This window comes from Panthera tigris, chromosome D3, assembly GCF_018350195.1.
Source record: "Panthera tigris isolate Pti1 chromosome D3, P.tigris_Pti1_mat1.1, whole genome shotgun sequence".
Lineage (NCBI taxonomy): Eukaryota > Metazoa > Chordata > Mammalia > Carnivora > Felidae > Panthera > Panthera tigris.
This window is the reverse complement of record NC_056671.1, coordinates 48,542,004-48,564,983: the sequence shown is the minus strand read 5'-3', so window position 1 is coordinate 48,564,983 and position 22,980 is coordinate 48,542,004. Positions and strand designations below refer to the sequence as shown.

Genomic DNA, 22,980 nt, shown 5'->3' with positions numbered 1-22,980 from the left:
ATCCTGGCCTTGCGTAACAAGAATGCCTGGCCTTGTGTAATAAGAACACGAAAAATCTATATTCAAAAGACCTGAGCTTCTAGGCCTTAAAGGCAGCATAGAGGGGGGGAAAAAAAAGCTCAACTTCGAGATTGAGCGCCCTCTGCTGGTCAACAAGAGGAACTTTTGACGCAACAGATCTCTAGCTTTTACCACCTTCATTTTATTCAAGGTATTTCAGAATATTAGCAACTCTACATACATGTTATCTTCTGCCCTAGAATTGTTACTTCTAAGTGTCTGTGTTTCAACAGTCTTTTACAGACTTCATGTTTCTTAAAGTTTCATTAGCAGAAATTTCAAAAAAGATGCAACAATATTAAGAAAACTTTTATATTATCAGCCTTTGATTTTTAGCTGTTTAGGGAAAAGGATAATTTCATTATTTTTTATGGTGTTATTATTTCACAAAGTGTATTTCAGCAGGTGTATGAGAATTACCTGAAACCAAAACCTGCAGATCTCCAAGTCAAATTCTCATATCAATACTGATTTCATCTCTGAGGTTTGGATCCAACAGTATGCATTTTTAACAAATACCATAGATGATTTTTCTCAGTAAAGTTTGGGAACAAGTGGTATAAGTGAATTTTAGCTTCTCTAACAGACATAACATTTTGAAGACTAATTGAAATGGCTAATTTGTGAATTTTTTCTAGTTGAACCCCAGCTATTTTAAACAAAGGAAAAATTGTGAAAAATACAAAAGCACTGCAAAATATAGAAATAATATGTCTTTAAACAGACTGCTGTGACATGTAATTGTGAGCTTTGAGTTCTAATTCTAGTTGTGTAATTATGAGAGTTACAAAGACAATTCTGGTTCTTCTGTGCTAGTGACAATCCCCCTTCTTTATCTCCAAAAGAATGCTTTCCTAAATTCTAGACTTCACTGTTTAATTTCCTAATGAACTCTCAGACTGAATGTATCCTATATTCAACATGTTTCAAATCAGTGTCCTCTTATTTCTCCTCCTCTTTCTTATTTATTTATTTTTAAATGTTTATTTTTGAGAGAGAGAGACACACACAGAGCACAAGCTAGGAGGGGCAGAGAGAGAGGGAGACACAGAATCAGAAGCAGGATCCAGGCTCTGAGCTGTCAGCACAGCTGAACCCACAAACTGCGAGATCGTGACCCGAGCTGAAGTCAGATGCCCAACTGACTGAGCCACCCAGGCGCCCCATCCTCTTTCTTATTTAAAGTAATGGTAATACCATTCACCTCCAAAGGCCAAGCCAGGAAACTGGGTGTCATCCTTAACTCTTTCTCCCTCTACATTCCATCTGTCACTTATCAGTTCTACCTCCTAACAATTTCCAAACCATCTACTTCTTCCTACATTTTCACTCCCATTATCTTTTGCCTAGGTTACTTCCAACAACCTTCCTAACTTTCCTAGTTCCAGTATTAATATTGCTCATATTGGAGTGGGAATGATCTTTCTAAAATAATAACCAGATAATGCTGTTTTCCTGCTCAAAATGCTCCAATGGCTAAAAATCTATAGGACCCAGTCCAAGTATCCAACCATGACCTATACAGTCATCCAGGAACATACCAAAGCCTCTCCCCAGTCTCATCTCTCATTCCTTTCTTCCTGTCCCAAACTACTGTGCATGCCACAATATTATTTTCCTCTTTGCTCCAGACAGTTGATTCGCTCCTCCTTAACTCATTTCCAATTTCTCTGTCCTATCCTTGTATCACATCACCCCACTAAGTTCCTTAAAACTCAGTTCAGGTACATGTTTCCCTAGTGCTCCAAACCCAAACTATCCTAGGTCTGGACCAGGTACAAGTCCTACTTCAGAAGTACTCTGAATTTCATTCTATCATCACATGCATTCAGCACAATGCAATTACCTCTTTAACTTTCTCACTCACTAGAAGGGAAGGATTTTGTAGCTGGGAATATTTTAACACAGTGTTTGGCACTTAGCTGATATCCATTCAGCATCTGCAGTACAATCATGTGTCTAAGTGTCACCCAATAACATTGTTTATGTGAATTAACAATGGCTTTAAAATCAAGATGCTGCTGTCATTCTTAACTTTAAGCCAAATAATCTGAGAGACAAATGTAAAGTCCCTTGATGGCTTGTTCCTAAGCATTACCCAGCCTTCTAACAATTCATCTCACCCACTCATCCCCACCAAGCTGCTCCTGGATCAAATTGCTTAAAAGGTTATTTTTAGTCACTCTTTCAAACAGCAAAAAAGTGCTTCAGCCCACCAAGTAACACAATACACAGGAACAGTATAGACAACCAAATAAACAGTCAACTCTGAAAAGCAGTAACTTTCCTCTTAATACTAGTAATTTTCTTTAACCTTTAATTAAGACACTTACAAAGTCCTCTCAAAAACTATGTCCAAAGATAAGCTTTACCTATTATTTTATGATGAAAACTTCAAACGACTGCCAGTTAACTGTTTTGTTTTTTTTTTTTCTTTCAGAACCAGCTTTGATTTTATTCTTGGAGGATTTAAATGTTAAGAAAAGCTAATGGGGTACCTGAGTGGCTTGGTCCATTAAGTGTCCCACTCTGGCTCAGGTTGTGATCTCACAATTTGTGAGTTCAAGCCCCACATCCGGCTCTGTGGTGACTGCTCAGAGCCTGAAGCCTGCTTCAGATTCTGTGTCTTTCTCTCTCTCTCTCTCTGCCCCTCCCCTGCTCACACTCTGTCTGCCTCTCGCTTAAAAATAAACATTTAAAAAAGAAGAAGAAAAGAAAAGCTACAATATCAGTAAAGGCTGTTGTGCCTCACAGCTAAAGTAAATTTACCAATATATTTAAGTTTTAACAGTAGCTTTACTTAAAACTCTAGTACTTCTAGAGCTGGGGAGCTGCACAGGACTGATGGAAAATGGTATTACAAAATAGAAATTTAAACGGGAAAAATAAAAGAGCACTACAGATGGTAAATATAAAAGAACTATTTTTATTTATCAACTCTTTAAAAGACTATGACCAAGTAATAACAATGTACTAGAGTTTAAAACATATGTAGAAGTATAAAAAGCACAAAGGACGGGGGAATTTGTATAATGGAATCACATAGTTAAAAGGTTTTCATATCCTTTTTATAATTTTTTTAATTATTTAAAAAATGTTTCTCTTTGAGAGAGAGAGCACAAGTGAGGGAGGGATGTAGAGGGGGTTACAGAGGATCTGAAATGGGCTCTGAGCTGACAGCAGCAAGCCCGACTTGGGTCTGAACCAATGAACTGAGAGACCATGACCTGAGCCAAAGTCAATTGCTCAACCCACTAAGCCACCCAGGTGCACCCCCCTCCCCCTTTTTTAAAGTAGGCTTCATGCCCAGCATGGAGTCCAACATGGGGCTTGAACTCATGACCCTGAGATCAAGACCTGGGCTGAGATCAAGAGTTGGACACTTAACCAACTGAGCCACCCAGGTGCCCCAAGATTTTCACATCTTTTTTTTTTTTTTTTTAATTTTTTTTTTTCAACGTTTTTTATTTATTTTTGGGACAGAGAGAGACAGAGCATGAACGGGGGAGGGGCAGAGAGAGAGGGAGACACAGAATCGGAAACAGGCTCCAGGCTCCGAGCCATCAGCCCAGAGCCTGACGCAGGGCTCGAACTCACGGACCGCGAGATCGTGACCTGGCTGAAGTCAGACGCTTAACCGACTGCGCCACCCAGGTGCCCCCCAAGATTTTCACATCTTATGTGAAGTGGTATTAATCCAAGGTTGAGTGCAGACAGTTAAGGATACATACTATACTATTAAAAAAATAAAAGAGTAGTATAGTTAAAAAGCCAACAGAGGATACAGAACATGACACTAAAATACTACATAATTAACTCAAAAGATGACTGGAAAGGAGAAACAAAACAACAGAGGGAACAAATAGAAAATAAATGACAAGATGGTAGACCCATATCCAATCACAGTGAAATTATGTTAAATGTAAATGGACTAAACACTCCAAATAAATTTCCTTAAAATTTTTTCTTTAATTTTTACTTTATTTTCAAGAGCAAGAGAGACAGAGCACGAGCAGGGGAGGGCAGAGAGAGGGAGACACAGAATCCGAAGTAGGCTCCAGGCTCTGAGCTTGTCCTCACAGAGCCCAATGTGGGACTTGAACTCATGAACTGCGAGATCATGACCTGAGCCTAAGTCAGATGCTTAACCAACTGAGTCACACAGGTGCCCCTCCAAATACATTTACTGGCTGGACACAAATCCCAAACTCAATTATATGCTATTCATAAAAGACCGGCTTTAAATCAACACAGAGGGGCGCCTGGGTGGCTCAGTCGGTTAAGCATCCAACTTCAGCTCGGGTCATGATCTCATGGTTTGTGGGTTCGAGCCCCGCGTTGGGCTCTGTGCTGACAGCATAGCGCCTGGAGCCCTCTTCGAGTTCTGTGTCTCTCCCTCTCTCTCTGCCCCTTCGCTGCTTGCACTCTCATTCTCTCTCTCTCTTGCTCTCGAAAATGAATAAACATTAAAAATAATAATAAAAAATAAAAATAAATCAAGACACAGATAGGCTGGAAACAGAAGGATAGAAAAAGATAAACCATGCAAATATTAAGCATAATAGTATTTGGTATGGCTATAATAATATTAAAGTAAGGCTTTAAGACAATGAATATCAACAGAAATAGAATAATTTCACAATGACAAAAGAGGGAAATCCATCAGACATACTGTGTTTACAACAAATAAAAGACCATCAAAAAAAAAGAAGCAAAAATTGACAAGTAGAAATAGACAAATGCACAACCATAGTTTAAAAAAAAGAGAAAACTTACAAACTTCTTTCAGCAACCAAAGGAACAAGCAGTCAAAAAAAAAAAAAAAAAAAAACAACTGGTAAGGATATAGAAGACTTAATAGACACTTCACTTCACTCACCACTAAAGAAAACACATCCTTCTCAAGTGCACAGAGAATATTCCTTAAGATAAACCATATACGAGGACAGATCTCAATACATTTAACAGGATTGAAATCACAGAATATGTCTTCTAACAATAATGAAAACACCAAATATTTGGAATTAAACAACACACTTCTAAACAGTCTGTATTTCAAAGAAGATGACAAAAGGGAAATTAGGAAATATATTTGAACTTAACAATAATAAAAACACAACATACTCAACATATCAGAGATTTTCTGCTTTAGCTTTACTCCCACAAACTAACAGAAATTTATAACATTTAGTGTTTTTATTAGAATAAAAAGTTATACCCAAACTTCACCTCAAGAAGCTGGAAAAAGAAAATATTAAACACCATGGTAGTAGAAGAAAGGGAATAATAGGAGTGGAAATCAGTGAAATAGGAAATGGACATTTTTGGGGAGGAACCATAAGTTAATTTTCGGAAAAGACTGATCAAATGTATGGACCCTTATCTAGACTGATCAGGAAGAAAGACAACACATAAATTATCAATATCAGGAATGAAAGAAAAAATATCACCACAGATATTAAAAGATAACGACAAGATAATTTTACGTGAATGACTTTAACAACCTAGATGAGTACAAAAATTCTTTGAGAAACACAATGTTCAAATATTAATACACATAAAAAGAAAAAAACCTAGTATTGAGATGGGCTTACATAGAAAACTTGAGGCCCGGATGGCTTCATTGGTAAAAGCTATCAAACATTTAAGGAAGAAATACGACCTATATTAGGCAAACACTTTAAAAAAAAAAAAAAAAAAAAAAAAAAAAGGAGGAAGAGCATTGGCATAACTCAAACAAAAACTAATAAGGACATTACAACAAAATGAAATTCTAGAACAATGTCATTTATGAACATAGATCCAAAAAAACTAAACAAAATGAATGAACAGCAAACAGAATCTAGTAACATATATAATTGATTTTATATTATGACCAACTCAGATTATCTCAGGATTTAAAAACAAATATAAATTACCAAATTAAAAGAATAAAGGAGAAAACTCATATGATAATCAGACAAATTCACACATGCCTTGGCAAAATTCAATACGAACCATCATAAAAACTCTTTAGTCAACTAGGAAGAGAAGAATTTCCTCAATGAAAAACCTACAGCCAATATTATACTTAAAGGTTAAATACTGAATGTTTTTTGCCCAAGATCAGAAACAAGGCAAGGATGTCCATTCTTACCATTTCTATTCAACACAGTACTGGGGATGTTAGCTAGTGTTCTAAGGCAAGAAAAAATAAGGGAGAAGCATAAAGACTGAAAAGAAAGAAGTACTCTAAGGGAGCATGGGTGGCTCAGTTGGTTGAGCATCTGACTTCAGCTTAGGTCATGATTCTCCTGGTTTGTGAGTTCAAGCCCCACATTGGACTCTGGTGTTGACAACTCAAAGTCTGGAGCCTGTTTCGGTTTCTGTGTCTCCCTCTCTCTCTCTCTCTGCCCCTCCCCCTCTCGCACTCTGTCTCTCCTCTCTCAAAAATAAATAAACATTTAAAAAAATTAAAGAAAAAAAAAAGAAAAGAAAGAAGTACTCTACTTTGATTTGTAAACAACGTTGATTGTTTAGCAAATCTTAAGAAACTTATACCAAAAATGATCAGAAAAATTAAGTAAATTTAGCAGATCAGAGGATACAAGATTTGATATATTAGCAACAAACTGGAAAGTATAATTAAAAAAATACTATTTTGGGGGTGCCTGGGTGGCTCAGTTGGTTACGTGACCGACTCTTGATTTTGGCTCATGTCATGATCTCATGGTTTGTGAGTTCAAGCCCCGTGCTGGGCTCTATGCCAGTGGCTGGGAGGCTGCCTGGGATTCTCTTCCTCCCCTCTTGCTGCCCCTCCCCCCCAATAAATAAATATAAAAGAAAAATACCACTTTGGGGGGTGCCTGGGTGGCTCAGTCACATAAGGTCTAACTCTTAATTTCAGCTCAGGTCATGAGCTAATGGTTTGTGAGATTGAGCCCTATGTGGGATCTGCACTGACAGCACAGAGACTGCTTGGGTCTGTCTGTCTGTCTCTCTCAAAATAAATAAATAAACTTAAAAAAAAAATAAACTTAAAAAAAACCATTTTGGGGTGCCTAGCTGACACAGTTGGAGGAGTGTGCAACTCTTGATCTTGGGGTCGTAAGTTTGAGCCCCAGGCTGGGTGCAGAGATTACTTAAATAAATATCTAAAAAAAATACCATTGCAATAGCATCAAGAAAATATCTATGTATAAACATAATGAAAGACTTCTAAATAGAAAGTTAAAACACTGCAGGGAGAAATTAAAGATGACAGAAATAAATGGAAGGATATATGACACTCACATGGCCTCAATATCATTAAGATGTAAGTTCTGTAAACTGATCTACAGATTCAATGCCATCCTAATAAATATCTATACATTTTTGTAAGAATGACAGGATGATTCTGAAATTCATATGAAAATGCCAAGGACCCAGACAGAACAGCCAAAAACAACCTTGAAAAGGGACAAAGTTGGAGGATTTGATTATCTGATTTCAAAATTATTACAGTAAGTAAGAGACTGTGGTATTGGCATAAGTATAGCAAAACAGATCAACAGGATAAAGTATGAATATGCATTTCTACATATACATACAGTTAATTGGTTTTAAATATAAGTCATGATAAATGGAGAAAGTCTTTTCAATAAATGGGATGGAGTAACAAGATATCTATATATAAAAAAATTAGCCTCAACCCCTAAAACTTCAGATCAGACATAGAAATTAAATTACAAAGATCAAACACTTTAAAAAACGTAAGAAGATCAAACACTTAAAATGTAAAATGTAAAGCTACTAGGGAAAAATCTGTGAAGCTATTGGTACACAATTTTTTTTTAGGATATAGAAAGCAGTAAGTCTAAAAGAAAAATGATAAAAATGATAAATTACACTTTGTCAAAGTTAAGACCTCCTGTTCCTCCAAAAGACACCATCATGGAAATAAAAGTACACTGCTAAGGGAATGTGAAATGGCACAACCATTTGAAAAACTGTTTAGAGTTCCTTATAAAGTTAAACACACATTTATCTTATGATTCAACAGTTGCATTCCTAGTTAACTAAGAGAAATGAAAATGTTATGTCCACAAAATGACTTTTACAAGGATGTTCATAGCAGCTTTATTTGTACCTGCCAAAAATTAGAAAGAACGCAAGTGTTCAATGAATAAAGAAATTATGGAGCATTTATACAATGGAATACTACTCAGCACTAAAAAGGAATGTTACTACTAATATGTGCAATGTGAGTAAGTCTCAAAAACATAAATGTGGAATGAAAATTTAAAGACAAAAGAGTACATTTATGTATGATTTCCAATTACACAAAGTTCTAAAACAGGCAAGACTATGCTATGGTAACAGAAATTAGATCAGTAACTGAAAAGGAAAAGGCTGGAGGTGGTAATGACTGAATAGGCATGACAGAACTTTCTGTGGCCACAGAAATGTTTTCTATCTTAATTTGGGATGATGGTTATAATCAAAACCAGCATGTTTTATTGTAAATAAATTATATCTCGACCTTAAAACCAAGTGCAAAATTCATCTGAAGTTTTTTTTTTTTTTTTTTAATTTTTTTTTTTTTTTAACGTTTATTTATTTTTGAGACAGAGAGAGACAGAGCATGAACATGGGAGGGGCAGAGAGAGAGGGAGACACAGAATCTGAAACAGGCTCCAGGCTCTGAGCAGTCAGTACAGAGCCCGACGCGGGGCTCGAACTCACGGACCGCGAGATCATGACCTGAGCTGAAGTCGGCCGCTTAACCGACCGAGCCCCCCAGGCGCCCCTCATCTGAAGTTTTAAAAGTCATTCGTTCCTCAAAACTTCCCCCAAAGGCACATGGTTACTCTTCTCTACTATCTGGTGTGCTCTGGTATAAAAGTTTGACAGGCACTGTGATGTCAGAATTCCATATTCACAAATATTATGACAGGTAAAGAGAATGTAGACAAAGAAATGTTTATTCCAATATTATGTGGAAAGTTGTCTGTAAATAAAGTTACCTAGAAGATCTTTTAACACCCCAGAATACATTCAACTCAGAGATTGTAAGTATTATTGAAGTGCTTGAAAATTTAAGTGTTAGCATTTCTCTATGAGGGTGTTATTACAATACTGAGTAAGCTTGATGTGTAAGCTTACTGAGTAAGCTTGATGAGAAAGTGGATGTGTCTTTCATATTGCATAATATTTAGTAACACTGGCCTCTTGTCACAATATGTTTGTAGCATAGTCCCAAATCTTGAGTCACTGTGTCAGAATAATACCCCACACATTTCCAATTACTTCATAGTAGGTACTGCCCCCCAGTTGAGAACTGCTTGTCTATAAGCTAATGAGCATATATAAGCAGCATGAAAAATTATCCCATTAATACATGTAATCTACCATCCCATTTTAATTCCAATGCTGATAATTTCACTAATGACTACCTTTACTTACTTAATCTTCAAAAGAAAACAAAAGTGCATAGTTTTATGTGCCCTACTGAAGACTGACTTGGGAGGATAAACAACGACTGATTTTGTTGAAAACTCTAATTAGGGAAACCAAACACAACCACTGACAACACTATCGACAGCACCAAACTACAAGACAATATATTACATACAATACATAGACAAACTACAAGAAATAACATTAGAAACCAAACTACTAACTGGAGTGATAAATCCAGAAGATGACTGATCATGGTCAGAACCCTCCAAGTCCATGAATGTGCAATGGTGGGCTTAGAAAAAAAAAAAAAAATTAGGATACTTCCAAGGTGTTTTTTGTGGCAGAAAATTAGCAAACATTCTAAGCTAAGTCAGGCAGACATTAACTAATTTGCTTTATGGTTTCAATATTCAAACGTGCCTTTCATGTATCAATCAAAACACAACATAATAATTTAATGGCAAGAAAGGCTTGTTAGTCTACTAGCATTTTATTGATATATGCAAATTTAAGAATGGACACTGAGAACAAGACTAAAGAATGGAAAAGGACATAAGGCCACCTACATGCCTGTTACTAAGAAGAGAAAGATAAATTAATTGGCACATGGTCCTATATTAAGAGACTGAATTAGTAATTAAAAAACTTCTACAGAGAAGTCCAGAACTAGATGGCTTCACTAGTAAAGTCTACCAAACATTTAAAGAAGAATTAACATGAATATTTGATAAATTCTTCCAAAAAACAAAAAAGGAGGGAACACTTCCTAATCCATTTTATAAGACCAGTATTATTACCCTGCTACCAAAACCAGACAAAGACATCACAAGAGCACAACAGAACAATTTCTGAATACAGAGGCAGGAATCCTCAACAAAATACTATTAAAGAAAATTTAGCAGCATGTAAAAAGAACTTATACACTGATAACCAAGTGGGATATATACCCTAGGAATGCACAGTTGGCTCAACATGTGAAAATCAATGTAGTACATGTTATTAGTAAAAGGGAAAAAAGATAATCTCAACAGAGGCAGAAAAGGCTTCAGACAAAATCGAACACCTTTTCATTGGTAAAAAAAAAAAAAAAAAAAGACAAACACAAAACAGGCTAGAAACAAAACAGAATTTCTTCAACTTCAAGAGCATCAATGAAAAACCCATAGCTAACATCATACTTAATGGCAAAAAAAAGAAAAAAGAAACCTTTCCACCTAAAATTAAGAGCAAAAAAAGGTGTCTGCTTTTACTGCTTCTATTCTTCTTGTACTGAAGGTTCTAGCCAGGGCAATTAGGCAAGAACATGAAAGAACAAGGCATCCAGAAATGAAAGGAAAAAGTAAAACTACCACTATCTGCCAATAACATCATCTTGTATATATAGAAAATCTTAAAGAATTCACAAAAACTATTAGAGCTAATAAAAGAGTTCAGAAAGGTTGCTGGATACAACATCAATATACAAAAAAATCAGTTCTATTTCTATATGCGAGCAATAAGCAATTGAAAAATGAAATTAAGAAATCAATGACATTTATGACAGCATCAAAGAGAATAAAAATACTTAGGAATAAGCTTAACAAAAGGAAGTGCAAAATTTGTACACTGAAAACTACAAAACATTGTTGAAAGAAATTTCAAAAGACTGATAGGCATCAAATGTTCATGGACTGGAATACTTAATATTGTTGGGTTGGAAGTACTATTCAAACTATCTATCTATTCAATGTAATCTGCATCAAACTCCCAACTATCTTTTTTTGCAGACATTGACAAAATGATTCCAAAATATATATGTAAATGTAAGGGACTCAGAATAGCCAAAACATCTTGAAAGCAAAGAGTCCAGTCTAGAAAAATCACTTTCTGATTGGAAAATTTACTGCAAAGCTATAGTAATCAAGACATTGTGGTACTTGCAGATAGACACATAGATTGGCAGAATAGAATTGAGAGCCCAGAAACAGACCCATACATCTATGATTAATTTATTTTCTTTTTTTATTAAAAAAAATTTTTTTTAACGTTCATTCATTTTTGAGACAGAGAGAGACAGAGCATGAATGGGGGAAGGTCAGAGAGAGAGGGAGACACAGAATGTGAAACAGGCTCCAGGCTCTGAGCTGTCAGCACAGAGCCCGACGCGGGGCTCGAACTCACGGACCGCGAGATCATGACCTGAGCCGAAGTCGGACACCCAACCGACTGAGCCACCCAGGCGTCCTGTGATTAATTTATTTTCAACTAGGGTGTTAAGACTGTTTAATGGGAAAGAATGGTCTTTTCAAAAAATTGTGCCAGGACAACTGGATATCTACATGCAAAAGAATGAATTTGGACCCATCTTATACCGTATACAAAAAAATGAACTCAAAAAGGATCAAAGATGTAAATGTAAAAGCAAAAACTGTAATACTCTTAGATATAAATCCTGTGACACTGGGTTACAAGCAAGCAAAGAAAAAGACTGATTGGACTTCATTTCTACAAAGTAAATACACAAATGACCAAAAGGGACATGAAAAGTTGTCCAATGTTAGTAGTCACTAGAGAAATGCAAAACAAAAGCCACAATGAGATACCCCTTTATGCCCACTGGAATGGCTATTAAAACAAAAACAAAAACAGACAACAACAACTAACGACCATCATGTAGAGAAATTGGAACTCTCATGCATTATGGGTAGGAATGTAAAATGGTGAAGCTGCTATGGAAAAGAGTTTGGCATTCCTCAAAAAGTCAATCACTGAGTTATTATTATATGACCCAGTAATTCCACTCCTAGGAATATACCCAAAAGAAATTAAGTATTCAGCCATAATTAGGAATGAAGTACTGACAAATGCTACAATACGGATGGCCCTTGAAAACATTATGTGAAGTCAAAGAAGTTAGATACAAAAGATCACATATTATATAATTCCATTTATATGAATGCTCAGCATAGCAAATCCATAAAGACAGAAAGCAGATTAGTGGTTGCAAGGTGCTCAGAGGGAACAGTTAATGGCTATGGAATTTCTTTTTTGGAGTGATGAAAATGTTCTGTGATTAAATAATGGTGATAGTTGCACAGCCATGTGAATACACTAAAAACTACTCAACTGTACACTCTAAAGTGGTGAATCTTATAGTATATGAATTTTATCTGAACAAAAAAATCCCACAAAAGATCGGCACAATCTGGTAAGTCAAACAAATTGGAATAAACATTTCAAAAGCAACTTGTAGTTACTGTTTTCAATACTTTACGGAATTCTTGGGGAAAATGCATAAATAGAAATTCAACAATATACTCTAAATGTTATTAGAAAGTAAAGTACTATTGCGATATCTAAGGCAGATATATTGCTTTCCAAGTAAACTTGGGTTTTCACTGGTAACATTAATTGACAATCTGAACATCTAATTTGGGGAACTCTCACAGAGAAACTAAGTGTCATTTAAACTATGGAAAGATACGCTTAGCAAAGGAGTTACCAACCACTTTTCCCATAAACATTAGTTTGTTGTTAATTAACACTCATCTATCATCACGTTGGAAAACCCTCTAAGGCCTGGTATTTATCAAAAGCAGTCCTACATAACACAGGCTATTCGTGCTCTTCACAGACACTGAAGTTGGAACCAAATAGCTGCATACAAGGCTGAGACAAACAGCTACTAGTACATTAGGGAATAAGCATAACAGTATAACTGGTCATGTGAGAACAGTACAATTTAAGAAATCTAAAGACAGTCATACTAGTCTAAATTACAGAAGCAGTATGCTTATAGACACACTTTCAAAAACTGCTTCTTGGGAGCCCGACAACTTTTAGGAATCATCTTAAAGCTTGACAAGTTAAAAAAATAATCTCTCTCAGCATAAGCCCATTATTATGCTAACTATAATTAAAGTGCTTTGAAGAAAAAAAAATTTTATAAAGCCTCAAATATTCCATATAAAACTGCATTAAAACACTATTTGCCCTGGGGGGAATGGTGACCAAAATACTTAATGGAGCAGAGGAATGTAACAATAAAAATACTTGAAAAGACATGGAAATCTTAAAGGTTCACAGACAGCTCTTCACAGATAACTTGTATTTTATATACATTATACTAATTTCCAGTTTAACCACAGATATCCATGGCCAACTGCTAAAAAGACCACCATGCTAAGGTTCATTAATGGTGTCCTGTATCACAAGCTCCAAGTACTTCCCTAATCATGCTCAGTTACAAGGCAGAATAGGCCAGACCAGCTGCCATAAAGAAAACTAACTGTTTAGACCATAAATTCCAAGCAAGCTGAGGCCTAGTTCTATTCTTCTCACCACTGTACCTAGCACAGTGGGGCAACTGAATGAATAAGTGAATATAAATGCCATCTCTGCTGAATAGAGAACAGAAAGGAGATTAACCAAATAACTAAGAGATAACAAATGGCATCAGGCTTTTAGAATAACAATATCCAGTACTGAGATACTAATAAACACACACTTTCATATACTGCTGGTAGAACTATAAAGTAGTTAAACATATGTCTTGATGAAAATAAAAATTTTAAATATAAAATTTCACTTTAAAGAGGCTGGGCAAGAATGCTGTTTAAAAGAAATCACCAGGGGTGTCTGGGTGGCTTAGTCGGTTAAGTGTCCGACTCTTGATTTTGGCTCAGGTCATGATCTCATGGTTAGTGGGTTCAAGCCCCACGTCCGGTTCTCTGCTGTCATGTCAGCTCAGGGCCTGGAGCCTGCTTTGGATTCTGTGTCTCCCTCCCTCTGCGCCTCCTCCATTTGTGCTCTGTCTCTGCCTCCCAAAAATAAACATTAAAAAAAAAAAAATTAAAGAAATCACCAATCTGAGGAATTGAAAGGTATAAGTGACAGGGACAAGAAAGGGACCTAGGAAGAGTTGACAGAGAGGGACCCACTGGAAATAAAATAGAGAAAGTAAACAGAATAGATTTCCAGACAGTAAGTGAAAGAGGTAGGCTTTGGAGCTCCTGGTCAGGTCAACAGAGCAGAGCAAGATTTCTGGAAAAGGGGGATAGTCCCCATTTCAGGTCAAATGAGGTACATGTTGCCTCTAAAATCCAAATGTGCCACTTTGTGATGGGAAAAATCAGCTAGGTATAGCAGGTTGTTATTATTTTTATTTATTTATTTATTTATTTATTTATCTATTTATTTATTTAATTTATTTTTTACCTTAGAAAAGGTATCTCAACATAATCCAAACCACTGGACTCCTAGAAAGTTCATCAAGGTAACAGGCACCTGAATTTTTGTGAGAATTATCCTCTCTCTGGCATGCATACACTTTACCAAAATGTCTATAGGAGTTGTTACATCCAACTCAGCAGATCAAATCATCATGGAACCAATATAATGGATCAGCATATGTCCTATGGAAGGGAGAGGCTATCCAACTCCTTGCAGGCTAGCTTATGACATAAAGTTTGATATAGCCCTGAGATAAGTTAGTGGAGGTATACTGCTGACACCACCAGTTGAAAGCAAATTAATTCTGATGGTTTTGCCTAATAAGTATATAGAAAAAAAAAAGCATATATCAGATCAATATTTCCATACCGAATGCCAGGGGTTGCACTGATTTGTTCCAGCAACAAAACCTCACTTGGAACAACTTTAATTGAAGCCACCATTTGATTAAGCTTATGATAACCCACTATCATTCTCTAAGATCCATCTGTCCTCTTCAATGCCAAACAGTTAAGTTGAATAGGGATGTGATAGGAATCACCACTTCTGCATCTTTCAAATTCTTAATGGTAGCTCTGCAATCCCTCCATGTAATAATTTATCCTGGTAAGTAGATAACATTCTAGTGGCTTCCACAGGTCAGTTAACCAATGTGGGATCTCTGTTAGCTGTTCAATATGTCTACTCCAATTATGCATTCCAGGAAAATGGAAATAACTGACCACATTGGGCCCACTGTTAGATGGGCCTAAGCCAAAACTCCATTGACTGATAGAAAACAGTGGTGTTTGGAATGTTCTAGAATTCATTACACTCAGAGTCAATATTCAGCAATCCCTAAAGAGTCTATTTCTCATTCCCCAATGTCCATTATTCTAGTAAATGGCTGCAGGTCTTTGGGGGAAGCCTAGAAGCAGATAATAGTATAAATTTTTGGCTATATGGCAGGACCCAGCTTTCCCTTCATTGAAAGGTTCTTGGACCTGGCTTACATCTGGGGACAGACTGAGGGGTTATAAACTCTGTTGAGGTCATTCAAGTCACACTTCTGTTCCCCAGGTCTAGAGCTCTTCTGTATATAAAAAAATCAATGAATAATTCATAAAGTTTCCCATCTATCTCAGCTGTACAGATACTATAACCAAATTCACCCATGAAAAAGATCTCTGCCAACTCAGAATTCTCTGATTACCGCTTTGGCTTTCCTTACCATTACAGTAACCACACCCTCACCCTTTGTCTTTTGCAATTAAGTGCCAGTATTTGTTGCTGTCACCTGGGATTCCATTACTCCTGAATAATTCAAGGATCCTAATTTGATGGCAATAGTTATCCTGTCATTCTTTTAAAAAACAGCCAATAGAGCTCTTCAAGGATGTTGGGGCTCTCCTCCTGAGTGGATTTCTCAGAGCTCTGAGAAAAGGAGTGGTCTCTAGACTCACCTGGGGAACACGTGTGATCAAGTTTTTTGTTTTTTTAATGAAAAACCCACTCTAGCATTCTAATCTCCTTAAACCTTTGGATAACTTCCTCTATACTATATAAATAAAGTTCTAGCATCTATCTCAACTTTACTTAGTTTAGGCCACCTTTTAGTGTAGTTTTTAGTTAACTAACCAAGCAAACTGTTAGAACCACTCATAGCCCTCTGACCTAGTACCTTCAATCTGGAATCTCTGCTTAGTGAGCCTTTATCAATAAATTCAGCCTGATTCAATTTTATATACCTTCTGCTCTATTCCATTCCTATACCATCCCCCAGGTAATTGCAGATAAATCATTTATTTCTTTCAGTGTGTATCACACTTCCTCATGGGTAACACTTAGTAGGTAAGTACCTCATGCCCTGGGGGCTGTTGCAAGGGGGTTACAGAGGTATAAAAGCAATGAGAGGTGGTGAGAGAAGATCAGCAGTCTCTTAAAAAGCAACTTACCTACCTTAAGGCAAGCCATTATAGATTCCTCAGGAGACTAACTTCCCTCAGACAGGTAGGATGGTAAAGTAAAGGTGGCTAGGCAGAATTAAGGAGTCCAAGGTACCTAGCTTCACTGGAATCTGCCCATATTCCCCACCCCAATTTTCAGTTTTCCATTCTTTCTCTACATAACCTTAACACAAGAGACTACCAAACTAGAAGTTCAATTTATATTGTAACTCAGCCACCTGCAGGATTAGATTTTGGGTTTGGTTTTCAGAAATCTCTGCCTTTGGCTACAAGAGATAGGGGTTTCTTTTACAGCAATCATAGAGGATTTCACTTCTTTATGTGGATTCTGAGCTCAGAAGCTAAAGCCGTTTCCTTTCCTAAGTTCCCCAATATAGTTTGAAGGGATCAACCTATCCCATTATTATTATTTTCATGTTAAAATGTTCTGTGGCAGTAAATACTTGGTCTCCCATAGTCTTACCTTTTATGGGCACTTGATTACTAGTGTCTAAAGCTGATAGACTAACTGCTTTGGTATAGCAAGCCATGGATCACCAGTGTCCCCTCTGCCACTCGAAACGGCTGCTAATGCTTTTAAATGTAATTAGACCTGAGAACCAATTCTGGAAAACCTAGAACTAATTTAGGAGCCCATCATTACTACATTACTGTTCTTCTACAACTAATTATGATACAGGTGTCTTTATCAGTCAGCATTTGAACAGAGAACACTAGGAATGATAGAGAATATGGCATTTATAATGGAGATTTGGCCTTAAGTAATGGTGAACCTGGTCAATTTATGTTCAGCTGTTGATTCTGTCTGGGGCTGGGCCTGGCCCAGTGTTTGGAGAAGCCGATAGAGAGGAAATGGGAGAAGCTGAGGAGCCCTGTGGCTCTCCCATGCCAAGAATGTTTGTGAGTTGCAGTAGCTCCCAGGGTGCCCATGCTTATCTTCTGAGAGTAAGAATATGGATGCAGTCTCACTTCCACCTTGCAAAATCAAAACACCTCATTGCCCACAGTAACCAGGAACTATGCAAGAAAAGGTATTCTGGGAAATGCAGCTCTACCTTACCAAATTTGACATAATACAAATACACCATACCATCTTTGTCTTTTAAAAAAAAAAAATACTTGTTTGGATTTGACCTAAGTGTTAACTTTAAAAAAAAAATTTTTTTTTAATGTTTATTTATCTTCCAGAGAGAGAAAGAGCATGAGTGGGGGGAGGGGCAGAGAGGGAGGGAGACAGAATCCGAAGCAAGCTCCAGGCTCTGAGCTGTCAGCCGAGCCGGATGCAGGGCTCAAACTCACGAACCGCAAGATCATGACCCAAGCTAAAGTCGGTCGCTTAACCGACTGAGCCACCCAGGCACCCCCCTATGTTTTAACTTCTAACCCTTTCTATTATTGCTCATTTCTGCTGTCACACTTTCAGTTCCCAAGGGTCTTCCATTTTCTCTAGTCATTGTTAAAAATAGCTTTTATTCTTGTTTCATGTTTGTGACACATTCTGCTTTTTACATTTTTTTTTCTAGTTTCCTACTGCTTCATACCTTTTCTTCCACATTCTCCTTTTAACTTTTCATGTAAGAGGTTTCCCTTACATATCTGCTTATCCTTGCCAACATGTTCATATTAATACTTAAGGCCTCTTCTCTTGGTTATTATTATTATTTTTTTAGAAACAATGCCTCCAGTCTCTAGTCAATTTCAACTCAAATACTACTAAATACTCTTATTGCTGTTTTCTCTTCTCTTCCTTATTCTTGTGTATTTATGTTTTCACTCCTTTACCAATATTTAAGGGAAATTTGGGAAGAAGGAAAGATAAATCCATAATGTGCACTTTAACATATTTCGCATGAAGTCCCTGAACATGGCTGACAAAGTCAACCTCTGTATCTCTGGAAAATTTAAAAGAGGCAGATCTGTTTATAGAAGTGTGAATTAAATAACATTTTAAAAATGAGGAGCTACTTCTTTATTTCAAGTAATAACATGCTCTAAATTCCAGCCAATCTATGTGATATTTATAGCCAGTGTTAGATGACAATAAGTATGTTTAAATCTCCAAGTCAGCTATAATAGATAACAATGCACACTTCAGAAGTTATGGTTCCAATGTAGCCTAGCACAAAAGAATGGTGGTAAAAAATGGCACTACCTGTGCCCCTCAAGAACATAAAGATTAAAGCTGTGCCCTTTCATGTCAAAAAACCTATTTTTGATTTCAAACTTTTAATTTATTGCTAAGCAAAGTTTCGTAAAAGCCCTTTCTTCTCTTATCCCTCTTATTTTTTTTTTTAAGTTTATTTATTCATTCTGAAAGAGAATGCATGGGGGGTTGAGGAGGGCAGAGGGGCAGAGAGAGAGAGAGAGAGAGAGAGAGCGAGAGAGCGCATGTGAGAGAGAATTCCCAGCAGGCTCTGCACTGTCAGCGTGGGGCTTGATCCCAGGAACCTTGGGATCATGACCTGAGCTGAAACCAAGAGTAGGAGGCTTAACTGACTGGGCTACCCAGGCACACACACCCCCTCCCCCACCGAAGAGTTAAAATCTTATAGGGTAGCATTCTAGCCTGCTTCAAGACAGAGCAAACATATACTATCCACTTGATAATTTCTTCATTCTGGTTAGCAAATGAACACCATTTTAAGCAACATATACTAGACACATCAATACTATAAGCACCATGTAGCTGATCTGGTACTGAAACCACTTAATTTTAAAAGAAATATCAGCAATTTTAAGCCAATTGAATAATTAAATGTTCTCAAGAGGCCTCATTTATTTATGTTTGTAAAAAAGCAATGAGAGTAAAACTGCATGTTGAAATTCCAAAATGTGTACTTTCATAGCTCCAAAATTGCTTTTATGTGTAATGATGGGATTTTTAAGGTATGTTATAAAGTAAAAATAAAACCTATCTTTATATTCAACAAAAATGAAGAAATATCATTATTAATGTTGGATCATTAATAAGCTATGTGAACTATTTGAAAGTACTGTTAATAAAGATCCTTTCTAATCCAAGGATCTAAAATTAATACAGGAAGTACAGTTAATGTCTTAACATTCCAAAGGACCCCACGCACATGATCTAAGCAATATACATAAGCAATACAAACATGCAAACACTCTAAACCTTAAAGTAGGTTCTAATTTACTGTTATAAGTATCTGTATAGCCTATATTAGTTTAAAAACTAATTTCACGTTTATGTATATGTGTATATATAAATACATATTTATATAAAAATACACCCACACCCACACATAAAACTTCAAACCACAGCAGTAAATTAAGGACAAATTCAAGTATTACCAAGCAGTAAATTTTAACTATTTCCCTCCCTTAAAAAATTTTTTTGGATGTTTATTTATTCTTAGAGAAAGAGAGAACACAGCAGGGGAGGGGCAGAGAGAGAGAGAAGAATCTGAAACAGACTCCAGGCTCTGAGCTGTCAGCACAGAGCTGGACATGGGGCTTGAACTCACTAACCTCGAGATCATGACCTGAGCCAAAGTTGGATGCTTAACTAACTGAGCCACCCAGGCACCCCTATTTCTTCCCTTTGTAAAGCTGACAGGTTTATGGTATAAATAGTTGATTCAAAATGATAATTGGTACTTGTTGCTTTTTGCCAGGGTTAACACAAGGAAGACAGTAGCTGATGCTATTCAACTTTTTAAAAGACTTCTAGAAGAGGAAAAAAAAAAAAAAGAAAAAAAAAGGACTTCTAGAAGAGAATATCAAATGTAAATCTATAAGGGGCCAGTTTATTTTTTTACATTAAATATAATTTGTCAAATTGGCTTCCATACAACACCCAGTGCTCATCCCAGCAGGTGCCCTCCTCAATGCCCATTACCCACTTTCCCCTCTCCCCCACCCCCATCAACCCTCAGTTTGTTCTCAGTATTTAAGAGTCTCTTACGGTTTGTATAAGGGGCCAGTCTAATATATGGGTTATACAAATCTTTTTAAGGATAAGAGATAATTTTGCTTTATTTTACATAACAGAAAAAAAATACTAAAGGACAAAAGTCCAAAACTAATTTCTCCAAATGTATTATTGTTGATTTATTATCAACAAAAATGATAATCTATGAATGTGAAAGGTACTAGTAAGCTTAATTTTCTGCATTTTTAGTAGACAAAAAAAAAAAAGATGCATTTAAACTAAGGAGTTATTCTTCAAAGAACCAGACTCTACTTCACTCCCCTCTGGGATTATCTGCTTATCCTAACCAATTTAAATCAAATAGGTAAGATTTCAGGTTCCCATCTACAAAGAAGGTAAAAAGTAAAGCCTCAGTTTCTGGTTTTATACATAACTTCTGCATTCTTTGTGAGGGAATAAGACAAATGAATAAAGAGTTTTAAATAATTCCAGTTAGGGGCACCTGGGCGACTCAGTAGGTTAAGCATCCAACCTAGGCTCAGGTCATGGTCTTGTGGTTCGTGAGTTCAAGCCCCACGCTGGGCTCTGTGCTGATTGCTCAGATACTGGAGCCTGCTTCAGATTCTGTGTCTCCCTCCCTCTCTGCTCCTCCCCTACTCATGCTCTGCCTCTCCCTCTCAAAAATAAACATTAAAAAAATGTTTTTAATAATTCAAATTAATGCAATTTAAGTTACTGGGAGGGCAAATAAATCAGTAATAAACCTAAAACATCATTTCTCCAGTTTCTCATTTTTAAAAGAAAATGGCCTTTAAAGTTAAAATATCATAAATAAAAATCAACAAATAATAGTCTTCAAGCTAATTTCAAAATAAGGATTGTACTAAAATGTTACCAGCTCATTAAAGAAATGGATATTTTCAATTTAGGTTAGCATTACTTAAAAGTACTGTTATATAATACAGTAAAATCTGACAACTACCTAAGCTTAAAACCCAAGAAATATAGGGGAAAATGTACACGCCTAAATTCTCAAAACTAAAGAAGCACCAAGCAAACACACTATTCAATACATTTAAACACAAGTTATGACACATCTGTTTTGAAATTTAAAATTAATAATCTTGCATTTTAATGCCAATAGACAAATCATATAAACTAGTTTTTTTTATCTCTGAACACCAAAAATACATTTCTCTCTGACCCCTAACCTATGACCTTTCTCAGATTTGAACATACAGTAAAAGAAAAAAACACTTAAAAATCTCTGATTATTGTAAACCAGGGAATGTTTTGTTTTTAAAATTTGTGACAAACTCAAATGAGATAGAGAAGCAAAGGTCTCAAGAGATTAATGGTTAACATTTCAAATTTACTATGGACCATGAAGACTACTTATAAAATATGATTAAAAGATAAAATAATGGTACTATTACTATGATGACAATAATGATAATTTATTAAGTCCACTCGTGAGGCCAGAAACTAGCTAAACACTGCAGAATCCAATCTTTAAAACATTACAGGCTGGTATTATACCCATTTTCCAAATGGGGAAAATTGAGGTACTGTGTTTAAAGGAGGTGTCAAAAATTATAAAACTTAACAGTAAAGAACAAAACCCAGATTTGTCTGTGTTCAAAGCAAGTGTACTCACCCCATGGGCTATAATATAGGATTTATTGTATAATACTAATAGAAAGGAAGGATAGGAATTTAGATATCTCTATAGCTCTTTCTCAAAGGAGGTGTAAATAATAACTCTGTGGATGGGAAAAAAAATTATAAATAACTATTCTCGCAACAAAGAAACAAGTATGCTAAGTCATATATATATAGGAATATGCTTCATGATGAAATAGCATGCCCCAGTTTTAATAAAATATTTACACACATTCATATACAGAGACCAAAAATAAAGGGCAGTGGGTCATCCTGTGGTAGAGAAATAATAAAAACATAAAAACTCTCCACTGGGCTAGTTTTACCATATTTTTATTTTTTGATTTTTTTAATGTTTGTTTATTTTTGAGAGAGAGAAAAGAGTGAGGGAGGAACAGAGAGAGAGAGACAGAGAGACAGAGACAGAGAGAGACACAGAATCTGAAGCAGGGTCCAGGCTCTGAGCTATCAGCACAGACACCGATGTGGGGCTCAAACTCATAAACCATGAGATCGTGACCTAAAGTTTGATGCTTAACCAACTGAGCCACCCAGGCATCCCTACCATATTTTTTCAATACATTAAGATGTGCAACCTTGAGGACATTATGCCAAGTGAAATAAACCAGTAACAAAAATACAAATACTATATGATCCCACTTACATGAGGTATTTAAGTAGTCAAGTTCACAGAATCAAAGTGGAATGGCAGTTATTAGGGGCTGTGGGGAAAATGGGGAGTTCTTAATGGGCATAGAGTTTCAGTTTTACAAAACGAAAGAGTTCTGT

At 36.3% G+C, this 22,980-nt stretch overlaps 1 protein-coding gene across 6 annotated transcripts in view; it reads right to left on the bottom strand.

The window, feature by feature from the left end:
• TAF4B (TATA-box binding protein associated factor 4b) overlaps positions 1–22,980 on the bottom strand; it is a 179,480-nt gene that overhangs the window by 61,895 nt on the left and 94,605 nt on the right. The window contains exon 16 of one of the 6 annotated variants that reach the window (XM_042961502.1): positions 9,136–9,772. The exons of 4 other annotated variants lie outside the window; for them this stretch is intronic. In XM_042961502.1, the coding sequence (XP_042817436.1) occupies positions 9,578–9,772 (195 nt within the window). In that variant the 3' untranslated portion in view covers positions 9,136–9,577. Of the gene's footprint in view, positions 1–9,135; positions 9,773–22,980 lie in introns of those variants that run through there. One more of the 6 variants, XM_042961504.1, reaches the window with a different exon arrangement.